This window comes from Xyrauchen texanus, chromosome 40 (assembly GCF_025860055.1).
Source record: "Xyrauchen texanus isolate HMW12.3.18 chromosome 40, RBS_HiC_50CHRs, whole genome shotgun sequence".
NCBI classification, from domain to species: Eukaryota; Metazoa; Chordata; class Actinopteri; order Cypriniformes; family Catostomidae; genus Xyrauchen; species Xyrauchen texanus.
Genome location: NC_068315.1, coordinates 19248459 through 19268569, shown reverse-complemented (window position 1 = coordinate 19268569; position 20111 = coordinate 19248459). Strand labels below are relative to the sequence as shown.

The window sequence follows — 20111 nt, the reverse complement described above, 5'->3', positions numbered from 1 at the left end:
CCTACATGCACATGAATAAAATCTTACTGATTGCACGTTTAATTTAGTAGGTGAAAGATGCACTCCTTATGCTCACTTATGACCACTCATATGAGATTGACATATCAGTAACCTGATGATTCTGAATGCTGCTGGACTGTTTTCTGGTTCATGTCTCCATAAGAAGAAGCAATGTAAAAACTACAGAAACTTGCAATTCATACGGAGAACAACAACCATTTTACGTGTTAGTTGGAGTGAAGGGAGTTCAGGCCCAACCTTTGCAGTTGTTGGCTGTCATAACAACTCAAAGTAGATAATGAAGCCTGTGAAGTATGGGCAGGGTTGTGAAGTAACAGAATACATGTAACGGGATTACGTATTTAAAATACAAATTTAAGTAACTGTATTCCACTGCAGTTACAATTTAAATCATTGGTAATTAGAATACAGTTACATTCAAGTATCTTGATTACTGAAGAGATTACTTTGCATTTTGTTGTCATTTGTTTCATTTAATATTTAGTCCTTTCAGATGGAAAACATTTAGACATATAACTGATGCTATCCAAAGTGGATTTGAACAGCAGTGAAACACTTTCTAATGATGTGTTACACTCATACGAGCAGACAGAGAAGTTTGAAGTAAGTTTGGAGCAGAAGAAATATAAATAAACCTTGTGTAAATTGTCAGCTTTACGATAAGTTATTTGACACTCTCTCATGGATTAATCAAAACTGACTGTGAGTAGTGAATTTCTACAATGGCATTATTGAGTGCATCTTTTAAACTCTAGAGAGATAAAGCTGTTGTCTGTTAACCCGGTAAAATGACAAATAAATTCTTCATTCATCCACTGTTTTTGTAAATTGCAGATTAATATCGGCACCTGTAAACGACAGGTGCTATATTGTAATTCAACATATGATTTAGTAAATTGCTAGTTAACAACAAGTTTTTTTAATGAAATTAGACTTATGCACTACAAATTATAACAAGCACCATCAGTCTAAATGATATACAGTATGTTCCTCTTTGCCCACCTTGGAAAACAAACAGGACTGGTGCCTCATTCTGATTGCTTTTATGACGGATACATTTATCACAGTACGATTGTTTTATGGCTCAACCTTTATGTCAACCTTTGTCCTTCTCTTCTCGCCCCCTGAACATATATCCTCTGTACACCAATATTCTCTTGACTTGGAGAGCTGTTTCAGTTGCTTTTAAATAATTTAACTTGCATAAAACTGAAGATGTAAATTTCTGTTTTGATCTAAAAACTTCTGGAGTGTAAATATATGATGTATCATAATCATACACAACAGATGTGAGAATGGGCTAATAAAGGTGACTCTCAACCGGACTGCGGCCTTGTCTTAATCCCTAGTGAGTTCGCTACCTAGATAACAAAAATACTACTTTCTAACTCAATACGGGCTGACTAGGTAGGCAGTCGAATAGTTTGGCAGCTCGCAAGGTTTTGAGACAACCCCTGACGGACTGTATGTTGTTCATTAACGTGCTCAGGTGAGAACAGAGTTATAAGTGTGAAAGGAGATGGGCGTGCATCTAAACCTGTAAATTAATTTAGGACAAAACAACCTCAGATTTATTCCCTCTTCATTTTTTTTTCGTTGGAAATTCATAAATATTATAAAGGCTACTGGAAACATAGCACAAAGAAGATGTTCAGCTATGAAATCTGAATCACTCTCGCAGGCGGTCGTGTTTCCTTTCAAATGTATTTGAGTCTTCGATTTACCATAATTTACCATGTTCTGTTTTTACCTTTTTGGGCTGCAAAACCTTAACAATATTAACCAATGTTAAGTGAATTGGCATTGATCTTTCCGTTTTTAAAAAATTACAATGGATTACAGCAAATGGTTATTTGCTTGTTTGTTGTGGGCATTGCTAAACAAATGTCACTTCATGAGTGAGTCTTGCTTCAATGGAACTTTCAAGATGCATGTTGTTTTATTGGATGACGACGTGTCGCCTTGGAGTATCAATTTTGTGAAGCCTGCGGTGATGAAAGCCATTGAATATGATTCTTCTATCAACTTTAATGATGGTAAAGTGTCTGTCTGTCTGTACACGATATATGATGATCCATGTAATTCCAGCATGATTTAGTTTGGGAAGAGTATTTTGTGTGCTTCAATGCAAGCAAGGCAATCTGCCCTTCTATATAGTAAATGTCACAAAAGCACTTATTTGATTAGTTACTTAGAAATTCCCTAAAAGCTTTCTGATTGTGTTCAGGATTAAATTACATTTTGAATAACATACTTTCAATGTTGTCCCAGACTTTTGAAGCCTTTTTCTTTATTAGCTATTTAAAAAAAATAAATCAAAATGATCCCAAAAATATGGCTTGTACTTTAATACAATTCTTAAGGGCTTCTATTTTTCTTCTTTCTCAAGGTGTGGGTCACAATTTATCCGTTAACTTCAAAGGGTTTCAAACCATTTATTACTTGCGAAAAGGATGCACCAGTAGCACCTGTGAGGGGGTTGAAATTTTGAATAATCTTGAGGTAAGTTTTCAGGCTTTTTAATAATGTGGCACACTAGAAAAAACACAGCGTCTTTATACTGATCATTTCTTTTGTAGAAAGCAGGGGAGGTGAGATGTGCTCTTTTGGGACCAACCTGCACTTATGCCACTTTTCAAATGGTTGAGTATGTTAGATTTTGCTTTTATTTTTGTATAGGTATTGTACGGTAATCTATTTAATTTATAGTATCTCTAGATCCTTAAGAATCCAATTTAAATTATGTAACCATATTTCTTTAAATGGCTATTTACATTATTGTACTGTTTACCTTTATGTTCATTTACCTCACAATTGTTGACCAGCCTAACTACAAATTAGAACTACCATATGCCAATGACAAAAATACTGTCATAAAGTTAATGTAACATTAGAACAGGATTATAGACTCAGAAAAATGAATGTAAGACAGAAAGCATAATGAGACAAGTTGTTTTGTTAGTGTAAAAATACAAAGGTGGATGTGAATTGTGTATATGGTGATCCTTGTTTCCCTGCTGTTGGAAAAGAAAATGACTGCATTCAAAAGAACATCTGATGTGTGTCTGTGTGACTATTTTCTTAGTTTGGAGATTGGCCTGAACCTTAATATGCCCATCATCTCAGCAGGAAGCTTTGGACTGTCTTGTGACTTCAAGAAAGATCTGACTCGCCTTTTGCCTCCAGCACGAAAAATCTCTAGCTTCTTTGTTCACTTTTGGAAGTTCAGTGATAATATCAAGCCTGCATGGAAAACAGTGTATATATACAAGAAACAGAATAACACAGAGGACTGTTTCTGGTAAATGAGGTCATTTTGTTAAGTTCTACTGATTTAAAATAATACGGACTATACAAATCTAAAATAATTGTTGACATGTGAAATGGTCTCAAATAGAAGAAAGTCCTGGGATGATGGATCACCCTATTTAACTTGTGGTGCATTTTTGTCTGTTGGTTTTTCAGTCTAATGAATGCTAACAATGGCAGTATAACAATTTCCCCCTTGTCTGTAGGTACATAAATGCTCTTGAGGTTGATTCAGCCCACTTTTCATCCAGTTTAGAGAAACGAGTGGTTCTGCGAAAAGAGGAAGAGCTAAGTGTGGCTTTAGCAAGCAAAGACCGGGACAGTAACCGTGAGTACCATCTTACACCCCGTTATTTTATTTGAATGTCTTAGTTTGGAAATTACTTCACCATGTTAACTTATGCCATAATCTCAGTGTCACTCTATAAAAGTTCCAGTGATGGATTAAATAATCTTTCAAAGGTCTGAAATGTTATTTTATGTTTTTATATGTTTTGTTAATTTATATTTTTTACAGTTTTCATTATATGTGGCACACCTGATGACATAATGGATCTGAAGAATGGCACTATGGATTCTGATAATGAAATTGTTTTTCTTCTGATTAACCTTTACAAGTCAGTCATTTACTTTCAGTTACTGTGTTCTTTAATATGTAATTAGTTATGTTAAATGTCTACAATACTGACAATTACTTAACTAAGTACACATGGTTAGCCAGCAACTGACCTGATCTGCAAAAATCCATAAAAGTTCCACTAACAGGAAAACTAAAGATTGCATAATGTTACTTGAATTGTAAGTAACAATACTAACTTTCTCTCACAGTGACTGTTATTACAATGGGAGATCTAACGCTGCTATGAAGAATGTCCTGGTGCTAACAATGCCAAACACAAGAAATTACACCATTGATACTTCTGGTAACAACTCGGTGGGGAAAACATTCAGACTAATATACTGTACACTCACTGACCACTTTATAAGGAACACCTATACACCTACTTACTCATGTGATTAACTAAACAGCCAGTCATATGGCTGCAGTGCAGTGCATACAATCATGCGGATATGGGTCAGGAGCTTTAGTTGGTGCTCACATCAACCATCTAATTTGGGAAAAATGTGATCTCAGTGATTTCATCCGTCACATGATTTTTGGTGCCAGATCGTCTGGTTTGAGTATTACTGTAACTGCCGATCATCTGGGATTTTCACAAACAACAGTCTCTAGAATTTACTCAGAATTGTGCCAAAAACAAACACAAATGGTGTTTTTGGCACCATTCTGAGTAAACTCTATAGCAGGGGTGACCAACCCTGCTCCTGGAGAGCTACCTTCCTGCAGAGTTTAGATCCAACCCTAATCAAACACAACTGAACCAGCTTATCAAGGTCTTTAGGATTTCTTGAAAATGACAAGCAGGTGTGTTGGAGCTAAACTCTGCAGGAAGGTAGCTCTCCAGGAGCAGGGTTGGTCACCCCTGCTCTATAGACTGTTGTGCTTGAAATCACTGAGATCACATTTTTCACCATTCTGGTGGTTGATGTGAACATTAACTGAAGCTCCTGACCCATATCTGCATGATTTAATGCATTGGTTTGCTTCAGCATGATTGGCTGATTAGATAATCGCATGAATAAGTAGGTGTACAGGTGTACCTAATAAAGTGGTCGGTGAGTGTATATCTTTGTCTCCATTCATCTAAATGTTCTGAATGTCTCCATTCATAGAGTCACTTAGCGCAAGATGCAAAAATTGAAAATTTTTCACATTCACATACTTGAATTTTCCTTATATGGACCTACAAGAACCTTCTGTTCTGTGTGCAGATGAATGATTATATTGCGGCATATCATGATGCAGTGCTGCTATTTGGGCAGGTGATGAGGAGGATCTGGAACATGGCCTCTTCAGAACTTCATGATATGGAGAGCGTCAGCATCAACTACTTCAGAAATGTGTCATTCAAAGGTGAAATGGGAAAAGTCAGTGTAACTCCAATCATATCTCATAATGTTTAGCTTGATTTGATAATCCATATCTGCAAATAGGTATTGGTGGAGATTATGAGCTGGATGAATATGGTGACAGGGATCTGATATTTTCTTTGATCTACACAAACAATGACAATGAGGTAGGCCATAAGTATCAGATATGTCTAGTATTTGGGCATAACTATCCATCTTACAATCAATCAGTCAGTACTCATGGAAATGATTTGTGATTGTAATTTCTTGTACTTTAGTACAAAGTTCTTTACGAGTTCAACACTACCACCAACCATACTCAATCAGTGGACAGCAGTCCTTCCTTTATTTGGCCTCAACTCCATCTACCTGAAGACCGTCCATCAATAGATTCCAAAGGTACTGTGATTCTTGTCAATTTTGAAACTTAACTGTAACATCCTCATTTTTACTAAACATACTCATTCAGGTGACAGTCATACAATGTCATTTTTAAAAGCTATAGAAAATCAAGCCTAATTCATTATTATCATTTGTAGGCATGCAAGTCCAGAATATGATTGTCATTGCATTGTGTACTGCTGTTGTGGGATTGATGGCTACACTTGCCTTCATCTTTTACTGGTTACTCTCCCTAACTACTACCTTTTTAATTCAGATTTTACTTAATTATGTGTGTACACATCTGTAGAGCAAAGGCAACATATTTACTATTGTTAATGTCTATATGAACAATCCAGGCAAAACAGATCTTATCGACACATGCAGAAAAGATGGTCACACATCTCCTCAGAGCTCATTATGCCTCTAGAGTTGAGTGAGCACAATATGGTCTGTCTGAAGGTAATGATGCACTGGTGGCAATATGTAATTTGCTGTTAAATTAAATATGTTCAAAAATTGGAGCAGTTCATAGAGGTGTTTTTTTTTTTTTTAAATAGTTGAAGTGTTGTACAACTGTATAACATAAATGTGTTGCTGCTCATTTCATGATCGTTTTTCATTAGATTGAGGAAGACACTAAAACAAGTTACAACTTGCGTCGTGCTCGTTATGATAAAAAGGTACGCAAAACATTTTTATCCAATATTATTCCATTACTGTGAGGATTGGATTTCAGAATAAATGGCTGTTTTAGTTACTGGATGTTTTTTGTTTAAAGATTGTGATCCTTAAGGAGTTGATGCACACAGATGGCAACTTCTCCGAGAAACAGAGGATCGAGCTTAATGCGGTATCACTGTTTTCTTTTCTTCATTGAATCTGTCTCTAAATGCTGCCGAAAAGCTGAAAAATTTGCTTGGTTATCTCTAAAGCTGACTTTAATTAGACATAACAAGGTGGTACCTTATGCCAATCTGAAACCTTAGGATCTACCTTCGTACAAAAACACTGACCGTTAAGTCATTGACCGCTGCCGTATGTTTTGGACATAGTGGCTGTCATTCTATCAGCTATCTTTAAACTTTGTTCTTCACTATTACAGATATGATAGAATGGCCTAATGTCACTTTCTTTTCAGCTCTTGAAAATTGATTATTACAACCTGACAAAATTCTATGGGACAGTCAAGTTTAACAAAGTTTTTGGAGTGTTCGAGTATGGAGAGAGGGGATCCCTCAGAGTGAGTATTATATTGAGCTCCAAATGATGAAATCCAAATGTGGCGTGACTCAGCTTCTGATATAGAATATAACCCATATAACCTTGATTTGTTTTATATTTTAGAATGTGCTTGATAATAAGATTTCATACCCAGAAGAGACCTTCATGGACTGGCAGTATAAGATTTCTGTCATGTATGACATTGCCAATGTAAGCAGATATATGTTGATGCAGGTGTTGTTTTTATGTTCTCTATGTAAATGGAAGTGTTTTCTTCAGAATTTCTTATTTAGCACTGGAGTAAATGTTTATTGCTGAAGTGTTTAATTTCTGTGTCACCTAATGGAATTGTAAATATGTGGTTTATATGAATACTGACACAATCTTTCCTCTCAATTATTTTATCTACTCCAGGGCATGTCTTATCTCCATGCAAGTAACATTGCAGTCCATGGGCGACTTAAATCCACTAACTGTGTGGTTGACAACCGAATGGTAGTGAAGATTGCAGACTTTGGCTTTAATACAATTTTCAGTCCCAGTAAAGGTGAAAAATTGCTTAAATATCCTGATGAATAATTTCTGTTATTTCCACCTGTTAAATTTAGCCATAGTTATTTGGTTAGCCATTTGCTTATTGTTAATGTTTTCCCTATTTGCGTTTCCCCCATCTTTTTTTCTCTCAGATCTGTGGACAGCACCTGAACACTTGCGGAAACCAGGGTTCTCTCAGAAAGGGGATGTCTACAGCTTTGCCATAATTTCCCAGGAAATCATGATGAGGAAGTGCACATTCTACACAAGCACCTGCTCTGATCATGCTGGTGAGAAAGCGAAAGATTTATAGATAGCAGAATATAGTATGTGTTCCTTTATAACAATAACACACTCATAGTGACCCCTACTGGGGATTTGCCCATCATGTTTCAGTATGCACCATGTATGCAAAATCAAATAAGAAAATGACATTTCTGTAATCACTTACTAACCCTCATGTTGTTCCAAATCTGTATGAATGATTTTCTTCCATGGAACACAAAAGATGTCACACTTTTTTTATTTTTTTTCATCTTTTAATGTTCATCTTTTCTACACAATGTAAGTGTGGTACTTTGTATGGTGTGGCAAATGACTGAGGTACTACCTAAACATCTTTTGTTTTCCATGGAAAAAATAAAGTCATACATGAGGGTGAGTGACAGAATTTTTATTTTCATGTGACCTATCCCTATATATTCTGCTTTCCTTTAACAGAGAAGCTGGCCAGAGTGCAATATCCTAGTCTGACCCCTTTCTTCAGACCTGATCTAAACTTTGAGAATGCAGGTGATAAAGAACAGGAGGTAAAGTGTATATCTATGCATGCATTTTACTTGTGCTAATTAATTATACTATAGCAGAACAGTTCTGAAAAGCAACCAAACATGTAGAGGTAGGTTAACTTGATATAGTCTAATTTTTAAATATATACACTTTTTTTTTTTTTATATATATATTCATAAAAATGTGAACACAAAGTCTTGATTTTAATTTCAAAGACACAGAGACACTATTATTATTATGTATCAACTATCCTTACACAGGATAAGTTCATAGATTCCAAAAATATGTACGCCTATTTTTTTTAATTTACAGTTCAATTTCATTACAAAATTCCAAGAAAGTTTTATTAATTAAATGTATTTAATGATTACACAATTTAAACTGGTAAAATTATTTTTATAAAATTGAAAGCGTAGGCCTAAATCTTGAAAAACTGAAGTGTGTGAATCTTAAATATAGGCTTCCACACAGTAATCTGTTTTACAGGTGTGCATGCTAATCAGAAATTGTTGGGATGAGGACCCAGATAGAAGACCAGACTTCAAAAAGATAGAAATCACTCTACGAAAGATTGTCAGGTCACTTGTTTTTCTTTTTGTTCATGCAACATTGAAAAAGATGATGGTATACATACAGAACATAAAAAACACACAATTTAGACCATTAGCCTAGTTGTGAACCATCTGACAACTGGCCTGAAGGAAATTATGGTTGGAATGTCTCTAATAAATGATTCCGCAATTTCCTGTTGATTAGTCTGGACAACCAGGCAAATGAGAGCTACATGGAGAACCTGATTCGTCGGCTGCAGATGTATTCCTGTAACCTTGAGCGACTGGTTGAGGAACGCACCGCTCTGTACAAGGCTGAACGAGACCGAGCAGACTACCTGAACTTCATGCTTCTGCCTGGGTTAGTCAGTGTAGATAAACACAATTACATTGTAAAACAGGAGTTTTCAACCTTTAAAAACTCAACAGGGACACCCAATAAAAAAATTTGATTTTCTGGGTAACACTTTATTATAATTCTCCTTGATATCATGAAAAAACAGTATTGCCTTCCATAATGCTTAACAGATAATCGATTTTCACCATCGGGGTGGAACATCAAACTGGTGTATTTACAGTAACTGTCCACAGACCCCCTCCAGGACCTTCACGAATGTAGTTAAACGTTGCGGATGTTGTTGATATTTGTCAGTAAATTGTTACAATGGGCATTTTATTTAATCTTACTTCTTTTATTACTGTCTGGTGAGCATTGTATTGTGTAATATTGGTCCAACAGGATAATAAAATGTTTATCCATTGCCATTATGGTTATATTTTAGACCAGTTGTGCGCTCTCTAAAGGAAACAGGAAAAGTGGAGCCTGAGCTCTTTGACGAGGTCACCATCTACTTCAGTGACATTGTGGGCTTCACCTCACTGTGCCACTACAGCACTCCCATGGAGGTGGTGGACATGCTCAATGACATCTACAAAAACTTTGACAGCATCCTTGACAATCATGATGTCTACAAGGTATTGCAGACAAATTAAATGGACCATGCCAGAAAATTCACTGGATTCCAGTTAACATGTCCGTGTGTGTATTTCAGGTGGAGACGATTGGTGATGCATACATGGTGGTGTCTGGTCTGCCTCGGCGGAATGGAAACAGGCATGCAATGGACATCTGCCACATGGCACTGGATATCCTGGCCTTCATGGGCACATTTCAGTTACGCCATCTGCCTGGCCTGCCCGTGTGGATCCGCATCGGTGTGCACTCAGGTAATGAGTTTTAATTTATTGCACCTAGCTCAACACTGAACCCTTTTAAACTAATAGATGAAAGTTTACCCATGTTGCAGAATATAGAATGATTTTCAAGTAGAAGACAGACAAACTGTATTTTCTATTTTGCATATGTGGAGGGCCCTGTGCTGCTGGGGTAGTGGGAATTAAGATGCCCAGATACTGTCTGTTTGGAGACACTGTGAACACAGCGTCTCGCATGGAGTCCACAGGTCTACGTGAGTGGTGCCACCTCTCAAAACCTAAATCAGCTGTTGAATTAACTAGCTTTCTAACCAAGGCATTTGAGTTTTCACACCACAATTTGTATTCTATACATTTAGTACTGTATTATTGTTTGCTCTGTACCACCTCAGCTTTACGAATCCATGTAAGTCAGTCAACTATCAGCATTCTCCAGCGGACAGACTGCAAATTTGAGTATAAAAAGAGAGGAGAAACATACTTAAAGGTCAGTAGTTTGTCTCACACTCCTGCAAAAATATTCCATTCACTATCACTGTTTGATGATCCTTACAAATACACTACAGGGTAAAGGAAAAGAGACAACATACTGGTTGACGGGAGTAACAGGGCAGGATTATAATCTGCCAACACCACCAACAGCGTGAGTTTACCACTTTATGATCCTCGTTATTCCTCATAACTTTTTATCAGTTAGAGTACAGTAGATATACAGTACATCTCCTTTTTAATTATAAAAATGAACGTTGACAGCCGTTTTTATTCACAGCATTTATAGTAGCATTTCAACTGAAAAGAGTGCCACCTATATGTCAGTGGTGGTACTATTCTTTTACAGTAATTATACAATAACCCTTAGTTTTGAGGAGAAAAAAGATGATACTTTGAATAATTTGTATCTGTATGAAACAAATACAGTTCATGTATCATGTCGGAAAATAAATTCCATCTGGCAGATGAAAAATGAGCAAAAAATCATATAGACTTCCATTGACAATGTTCCCACACTTATCTGGGGAACAGGATATTACAGACTTGAGGATGGTCTCTTTTAATTTGGGCCCACTAAGAAGCCATATTGCAACCATTTAGCAGTGGTGACTTGTACATTTTAAGTTTAAGCCTTCAGGGTGTTTCATGCCATTAAGAAAACACAGTTTCACAATTAATAAGACACCCTATTCATACAGACATCACCCTATTCCTATAGACATCATACATGTCAACACTTGAAAGCCAAAACGACTCGGTTACTAACGTAACCTCGGTTCCCTGAGAGGAGGGAACGAGTATTGCGTAAGCTGCCGTGCTTGTGCTTGGTCAGTCGCTTCAGTCGATTGAACCTAAAGAACTCTCATGACGGGGCACCTAATATATAGCCTTAGCCATGCTAATCTTGGCTGGCTCTGAGCGCGCGGACGCGAAGCGCGCGCTCATTGGTTCCCGTCATTGGTTCGAGCAAGTTGCCGCAGCACAGCCAATGACCGAGCTGCCTCGCTCATTGCTGTCTGCTGTGCAGCTGCAATGCGTTTTACATAAAGACTTCAATATTTCTTGAGAAACGGAGTTTTCCCATAGCGTAAGCTACTTACGCAATACTCGTTCCCTCCTCTCAGGGAACCGAGGTTACGTTAGTAACCGAGTCGTTCCCTATCGAGAGGTCTCTCCTATTGCATAAGTAGCTTACGCTATGGGAACACCATGTAAAACGCCGTGCGTGCTGACTTTGCTCTATAAAGCCAGAGGCAGATGCCTGAGCCTTAAAGCAAAGTGATTATTCCACGAGCCGGCCAATGGTGAGCTACATAATGGGATAGTATAGAGCGCCCTTCCAATGTGGTCCATGGTGGGGCGCTCATAGTACAAACACAAGCACATATCTTATGTACTGAGTTTTCTATGTACTGATATGCATAAAAAATCCTCTAAGTCGGTCAGAGACGGACCTTATAAGGGAGGAGATAATGCTCAGCATATACATACTCCAGTCCATTCTACAGTCAGGCTGATAGAATGTTGGAATGCAATGAGGGGACCTGTAGGTTATAAAACCTGATAAATGTCGAAGGCGAGGCCCAGCCCGCCGCCGCACAAATATCTTCAATGGGTATCCCACTCGACCACGCCCACGAGGAGGCCATGCTCCTCGTAGAGTGAGCTCTGACGCCTAAGGGGCATTGAAGGCCCTTGGCTTCATAAGCTAGCGCTATAGCATCCACTATCCAGCGCGATATTCTTTGCTTTGAGACTCGCGAGACCTTTAGTGCGGCCGCCAAAGCATACGAATAATTGTTCCGTCTGTCTGAACAGGGCAGAACGTTCCAAATATACTCTGAGCGCCCTGACCGGGCAGAGTAAATTAGCGTCGCTTTAGTCTGCTGGGGACGATAGGCTGCCAGAGATATCACCTGTACTCTGAAGGGTGTGGAGAGCACTTTAGGAATATACCCGTGCTTTGGCCTAAGGACAACTCTGCAGTCGTTAGGTCCAAATTCCAGGCAAGCAGCGCTTCATGACAGCGCGTGCAGGTCACCCACTCTCTTGACTGAGGTGAGCGCCAGCAAGAGCGCAGTTTTGAGCGAGAGCTGTTTAAGGTGCACGGTTCGGAAAGGTTCGAACGGGGCACTCTTGAGTGCGTCCAGGACCGTGGCCAGGTCCCAGATCGGCACCGAGAGGGGGCGAGGAGGGTTCATCCTCCTAGCGCCTCTTAGGAAACGAATGATTAGGTCGTTTTTCCCTAATGAACGTCCTTTATCAGGATTGTGTGATGCCGCTATGGCAGCCACATAGACTTTGAGCGTGGAGGGTGTGCGGCCCGCCTCCAGCAGCTCTTGCAAAAAGGCGAGTACACTTGGTATCTCGCACGATTTGGGGTTCAAGCTCTTGGTATCACACCAGTCACTGAACACTTTCCACTTTTGGGCATATAAGCGCTCGTAGAGGCGCTCGCGCCTCAGTGATGGTTCTCAAAACTCCACTGGGGAGGTTCTCGGGAACCCGTTGAGGGGCCATGCATGGAGGGCCCACAGATCGGGCGGGGATGAAGAAACATCCTGTTGGCCTGCCTGAGGAGGTCTAGCCTCAACGGAATCGGCCATGGGGCAGATTGCATCATCTGCATCAGTTCTGGAAACCACGTCTGGTTGTTCCAGAGTGGGGCTACCAGGAGCACTGCACATTTCACTTCCCTGATCCGACTGATGACCTGAGGTAGCATCGCGATCGGGGGAAAAGCATACAAGGGGCGGCTCGGCCAGACTTGGGCGAGCGCGTCTGTGCTCTTTGAGAAGAAAAGGGGGCAGTGCGCATTTTCTCTGGAGGCGAAGAGGTCGACCTCTGCCTCGCCAAAGGTTTGCCATAACCACTGAACCGTCAGGGGGTGGAGAGACCATTCTCCTGGGAGAACCTTGTCTCTGGACAGCATGTCCGCTCCCTGGTTCAGGGCGCCTGGCACATGCGCTGCTCTCAGCGAGCGCAGGTGGTGTTGTGACCATAAGATGAGCTCCCTGGCCATAGAGTGCAGGGAGCTCGACCTGAGTCCACCCTGGCGATTTTATATACGAAACTACCGTCATGTTGTCCGTTCGGACCAGGACGTGTTCGTTTTTCAGGTACGGAAGCAGGGCTCTGAGAGCCAAGGCAACCGCTTTCATTTCCAGACAGTTTATATGTAGGCGCTTTTCCGGGTTTGACCAAAAGCCGGAGACAGGCCTGCCCTCGTAAAGGGCCCCCCATCCTATTTTGGAGGCATCTGTCGTGATCATTTTTCTCCGTGTATTTACGCCCAGACTCACGCCGGTTTGATACCAGTTGACGGCTTTCCAGGGCGTCAGGGCTTTTATACAGCCGTGATTCGCTCTGATCAAAAAGTGGCCCGAGCACCACGCGTGAGTGGGGACACGGCTCTTGAGCCAGCGCTGGAGAGGACGCATGTGCAACAATCCTAGCTGGAGTACCGCTGATGCCGAGGCCATGAGACCGAGCATTCTTTGAAATCGTTTGACGGGGGCGTGTGCACCCGTTCTGAATGATGTTGCAAGGCGTCGAATAGAGAGCGTCATCTGCACTGAGTCTAGCACTATTCCCAGAAAAGAGATATTCTGGCTGGGGGATAGCACGCTCTTTGCAAAATTGATTCTCAGACCCAGGCATTCTAGATGGCTGATAATCGAAGATCTGTGCGTCGTTAACTGACCCTCTGATTGTGCTATGATTAGCCAATCGTCAAGGTAATTCAGTATTCGCACTCCCCGCTGTCTCAGGGGGGAAAGTGCCGCGTCCATACATTTCGTGAATGTACGGGGGGCCAATGATAGGCCGAATGGTAGTACTGTGTACTGGTATGACTGTCCCTCGAAAGCGAATCTCAGAAAAGGCCTGTGATGAGGCGCTATCGGAATGTGAAAGTAAGCGTCTTTCAAATCCACTGATAGAAACCAATCCCCGGGGCGAACTTGCGCGAGGATATGTTTGGTTGTTAACATTCTGAACGAGCGAATCATTAAAGCTTTGTTCAGATGTCTGAGATCTAGGATGGGGCGGAGGCCACCGTCCTTTTTCGGGACTAGAAAATAGCGGCTGTAAAAACCCGCCTCGCTCATAGAGGGAGGAACAGTTTCTATAGCGCCCTTCTCTATCAGTTTGAGCACCTCGGTGCGTAGAACGTGACACATCTTTCCTCACTTTCCTCTCGACCACCGCTGAAAAGCGGGGTGGTCTGTGAGCGAATTGATGTAAATAACCGTGTTTTATTATGTTCAAAACCCATTTCGGCATGTTGGGGATTTTTTCCCAGGCTTTTGCTCGCACAGATATGGGCTGAATGCTGGCTGGGGGCGTGTCGCAGTGACGTATGGGCCCCACCGGCAAATTGCCTTGTGCTAACACTGAGTTTACAGCTCTCAGAGGCGCAGGTGCGCGCTGAGCAGCCGTGTTGAGTGCCGAGTGCAGGGGTGCGTGTGAGAGTACAGGCACGCGCGCTATCTCCGAAATGCTTGCAGCATGAGTCGGAGAAATGCTTGAAACTGTATGGACAGAGTTTACGGGTGGGGGTGCATACATCGTAATAGGCACGCACGCCACATTCATAAAGCTTCCCGCTCTTAGCGGGGAGTCTCTTGGCTCGCGCATTACATCTGTGATGTTTGCGGCATGAGACAGAGAACTGTTTGAAACTGTATGTGCAGCGCTTATGGGTGGGGGTGCATATACTGTAGTAGGCACGCTCGCCATATTAATAAAGTCTTCCGCTCGCGGCGGGGTTTTTTTTGGCTATGCATACAGTGTTTGTGTGTAGGGGTGCATGCATGGCAGCAGGCACGTGCGCTACTTTTATAGTATTTCATGCTTTTACTGGGGAAGTGTTTATAACTGTGGGAACAGTGCTTGTATGTAGTGGTGCATACATGACAATAGGCACACGATCTACATTTATGGGGCGTCCAGCTCGAGCTGGGGAAGTATTTGGCACTGTTTGGACAGTATTGATATGTGGGAATGCGCACTTTAGTGTGGACACATGACCCCTTAGTGACACAGGCAGAAAATGTGATTTCTGTGTGTTGCCGTTAAAACGGCGTTTGATTGCAGGTGAGCGAGTTCTGTGACTGGCCCATTGACTGCTGTACAGACATTTCCAGCCGCCTGTAAGGGGACTGGGTAATGTTTTACACGTTTTGGAGATGGGAGGCGCCGCCCTGGCTCGCTGCTGCTGCTGAGGCGGTCTCTGGCGGCTCTGTGACGAGCTGGAGCGCTTGGGCAGGAAGTGACGCATAGCCTGCGAATCCTTCCGAGCTTCAGTGAAGCGTTCAGTGAACTCTCTTACCGTTTTAGACAGGATGCGGACGATCTCTGAGTCCATGCTGGTGCCCGTGCTCGTGTCCGCTAATGTCGACGGCGCAGGGTCGAAGGCCGAGCCCGGCCAGTCGTCAGATGCAGCGTCAATGGAAAGGCTGTCATCCTTTTCACCGTCGTCCCCTGACGCGCCGAACGAGACGAGACCCACCGCTCTGTAGGAGGGGTGCTGGTCCGCCTGCGTTGAAATGGACTGGCGGCGGGGAGTTCTCGGGTAGTGGTGAAGCACGTGGGGACTGGCCCGGCGTGACGTCACTGAAGTCCGCGTGCTCTGGTGAAGGCCGAGCCCGGCCAGTCGTCGGATGCAGCGTCAATCAGGAAGAGGGCCTCTGCACGAGGCGCAGGCTGAAGGCATTTGCAACAACGCCTTGAAAAATTACTCTTATACTCAATCAAAAAGCGTCGCAGAGGCGAGCGCTTGCAGTAAAAGGATATAGCGATGCGCGCCGGATGGCGTAGCAGAAGGCTTCGAAGGCGGCTGAAGGCGCCGGCGTCCTCTTAGCGGTCCTGCTGTAGGCTTTTCGACGGCGGGCGAAAGACTCCAACAATCCGGAGGATCCAGCGAAGAGAAGGTCTTTGCTGAAGGAGATTAAATCTAAAGAACTCTCATGACGGGGCGCCTAATATATAGCCTTAGCCATGCTAATCTTCGCTCATTGGTCGCGCGTTCAGAGTCGCCCCGTCATTGGTTCGAGCAAGTTGCCGCAGCACAGCCAATGACCGAGCTGCCTCGCTCATTGCTGTCTGCTGTGCAGCTGCAATGCGTTTTACATGAAGACTTAAATATTTCTCGAGAAACTGAGTTTTCCCATAGCGTAAGCTACTTACGCAATAGGAGAGACCTCTCGATAGGGAACCAAGGAGGTCTAATACCAGGAAAAAAGTGATTTTTATAATATTTGCAATTTAAATGTTGCTTGCAATAATTTTGTAATAGTTTTGTAAGGGTACATGGTTACTTTTTAAAACTTGAACTGACACTGAATGCTCCTGCCTGCTTAATTTACACTTAGAAATATCCTGATGCTGCTATATCAATGCAAAAAGCACTTACCAATTTACTTGAAGTGAAAATCAGCCCTCCTTTCCTGTTTACATCTCAGGTTTTTTATTTATTTATTTTTATCCCCTTTTCTTCTAATTTGGAATGCCCAATTCTCACTACTTAGTATGTCCTTGTGGTGGCGTGGTTACTCATCTCAAGCCGGGTGGCGGTGGACAAGTCTCAGTTGTCTCCGCTTCTGAGAGTCAATCCGTGCATCTTATCATGTGGCTTGTTGTGTATGACACTGCGGAGACTCCGCATGTGGAGGCTCATGCTACTCTCCGCTATCCGTGCACAACTTACCACGCTGCCCATTGAGCGCGAGAACCCCTAATCGCGACCACAAGGTTACCCCATGTGACCCTACCCTCCCTAGCAACCGGGCCAATTTGGTTGCTTAGGAGACTTGGCTGGAGTCACTCAGCACACCCTGGATTTGAACTTGTGACTGCAGGGGTGGTATTCCGCGTCAATACTCGCTGACTTGTCAGCTATAGATCTTGCGCTCTTCGCTTTCAAATTACGTACATCACTTAAAGGTTTTTTGGTCACTCAAGGCCAACTAGAATGCTGTGTTCCATTCAACTAAGTATGTCGGGTTTTCCAACTTCATACTAGGAAAAGTGCAATGGAACAGCACTTGAAATCAGAATTCAGAAATTTTGAACTGCGATTTCTCAGAGATGCAGGTGCTTGACCTCACACAAACATGTCGGCACCCAGGGAGATATACAAAGTAAGTGATATCGATAAATGAGTCAAAGTTCCTACATTACATGATATTAAAGCTTGTTAAACTAATGCTGCAGAAAAAAAGTGTACAAAACAAGGCTGAAGCTAGTGGAGTGAAAGTTGGTAATGATTCTATGGGGTCCCACAACAAATTCTAAACAGTATATTTTTATAGGAATGGGGCCCAGATTACCTTGCAACGGCCTTGGTACAAAACATGTTTTTTTACACTCTTTTGATAATCATACACCTGTAGAACAAAAGCTAGCGTTGCTGCATTGTTTATCAGTTAGGATGCTAGGAAACATCTCTGGTCACAATAAAACACCTGCTAAGTTAACAAGCCTTGCAGTTTTGTTTCCTTACACGTCATCTTCCGAGCATCTGGCTATGGAATGCTTTTATCGTCTGAGATTTGAGATATCAAGTAGGAAATATCCCACATCTGACTTAAATGGAATGCAGCACAAGGCCTCGACTGGGACATAGCCTAAAGACCACACCCACCAACAAATAAATCAATCGGTTGATGATTCTGACAATCTGACTTAAAATGCTGATTCACTTGAATTGTTGAGGGATTCTGTCTAAATTCTGAAGGCCAAATGGGATGGAGCTCAGATTCGTGAGATTAGTGAAACAGCCGTCAAGCTTGCTTATAATCTGATTCGATAATTATTTATTTTTTGTTTACTATTCATTTGTAGATGAATTAGGAGTGGAAAGTGATTGAAAATACATAGGCAAAAAGGTGAATTAAATGAAAGGATGAAAAAAAAATATGTATTTTTTGGGCATGTTAGGCCAGCAGAGAAGGCTTTGTTGGCCCTGAAAATTCACCACTGCCATTTAGTAATGCCCTAGCAACATCCTAGCAACCACTAACCACCCAAAACATCCTGACTTAATCATAAAAAAGTTTTAAAAAATATGTATTTCATTTATTCATCATTTGCATTTTGAACAAATACAAGATTAAGATAATTTTTTGCCTGTTTTGCCCCTTAGATGTGATACTGTAAAACTACTTAACATTTTATTTTGACCTCTCCGCCTGGCAGAGAAAACTTCCAGCATCTGCAGCAGGACTTGGCTCAAATGATTAAGACTTGTCTCGAGAAGCGTCCTACCAGCATGAGGAAGCGGAAGACCCTATCGACAAGCCACAAGGTGCTCATGGTAGAAGCAGAGATGGAATTCATTGAGCAGCCAGAGTATCTCCACCTGGCCATTGGTGACAGCCTAAGCACATATCTGTAAACCCAACCCTGAACATAACACACTGTCACATGAGTGTAAGGCCAAACCAAACTGGACTTAAGTGTAAAATACAGCAGAATGTAAATACTCTATATTATAAAATGGATGGTTCTGACCCTGAATTCTGATTGGATGAGCATGTTCGAAGCCGTAACAGTCAACAATTAGAAAAATGAACCATATAACTGGGCAGATGAATTGTTTATTCAGATTATTATTAATAATAAATGCTTATTAAAGATGGTTGTCTTTTAGAATATTGCTGTTGCCACTGTTTTAAGAAAGCAATAAGATGCTCGAGTCCATGCGTTACAGTGATTTTACCACAGGCAAGGAGAGTTTAGGCACTCTGCTGCATTTCTGAAGTGTTTTAGAGTTTAGGTTCAATATTTCACCCTCCTGAAAGTTTTAATTGTATTTTTTTTAATGTTAAATACTTAAAGGGGGCCTGACTACCACACCTGGAGTCACAAGTTCAAATCCAGGGAGTGCTGAGTGACTCCAGTTAGGCTTTCTATGCAACCAAGTGGCCCGGTAGAGTAACGTGTTAACCTCCTCGTGGTCGCTATAATGTGGTTCGCTCTCGGTGGGGTGCGTGGTGAGTTGTGCGTGGATGGTGCAGATTATAGTGTGAAGCCTCCACACATGCTAGGTCTCCGTGGTAGCAAGCTTAACAAGCCACGGGATAAGATGCGCAGATTGATGGTCTCAGACGCGGAGGCAACTGAGATTCGTCCTCCATCACCCGGATTGTGGAGAAAATGTTTTTTTACATACTTACGCAGAGACAACTTAACCATTTGTAGGTTGATTTCCATGAAAAGTGCAAACACTGTGGCTTTGTGATGCTTTCAAAAATGCTCTGTTTGTTTGAGTGATCCAACATGGCAACATTGTTTAAGTTTGGGGCTGGAATACATGTTTGTCATTTGTTTTCCAATTCTGTTACACACTTCAACACTGCAATTACATTAATACTTTTAACCATGTTGTTATATTTTTCATTGTACTTGACTGGTATTCTAAACTATTTTAAGTGACGTACCTACGGTGGCCGACAGAGCTCAACGTGCTGCAACTTAAAGAAGACGCATGCAAATACAAAAAAACGCATGCAAATAAAAAAACACCCGCAAATTAAGAAAACATCTTCATCAGTTTCACAACACACGTGTGCTCCAAATATTCACAACACAACCAAATACAGAAACGCGCTGCAGTAACAC

At 41.5% G+C, this 20111-nt stretch overlaps 1 protein-coding gene across 4 annotated transcripts; it reads left to right on the top strand.

Moving 5' to 3' along the window:
- Positions 1-1571: 1571 nt before the first annotated feature.
- On the top strand, positions 1572-19945 carry gucy2cb (guanylate cyclase 2Cb). Of its 4 annotated transcripts, XM_052113225.1 has the most exons (27): positions 1572-2057; positions 2411-2523; positions 2601-2668; positions 3107-3322; positions 3537-3658; positions 3848-3947; positions 4159-4264; positions 5164-5305; positions 5386-5468; positions 5580-5700; positions 5841-5925; positions 6042-6144; positions 6309-6365; positions 6464-6535; positions 6824-6925; positions 7030-7116; positions 7321-7453; positions 7593-7730; positions 8161-8249; positions 8716-8807; positions 8986-9141; positions 9563-9755; positions 9833-10007; positions 10151-10249; positions 10388-10482; positions 10562-10638; positions 18687-19945. In XM_052113225.1, the coding sequence occupies exons 1-27, from the start codon at positions 1853-1855 to the stop codon at positions 18883-18885; spliced, it is 3228 nt and encodes a 1075-aa protein (XP_051969185.1). In that variant the 5' UTR covers positions 1572-1852; the 3' UTR covers positions 18886-19945. The 4 variants fall into 4 exon arrangements, with proteins under 4 accessions (XP_051969185.1, XP_051969188.1, XP_051969186.1 ...); XM_052113228.1 differs by lacking the exon at positions 1572-2057 and having other exon boundaries at positions 2450-2523; positions 3151-3322; XM_052113226.1 differs by lacking the exon at positions 1572-2057 and having other exon boundaries at positions 2455-2523; positions 2601-2663.
- The last annotated feature ends 166 nt before the right edge of the window (positions 19946-20111 follow it).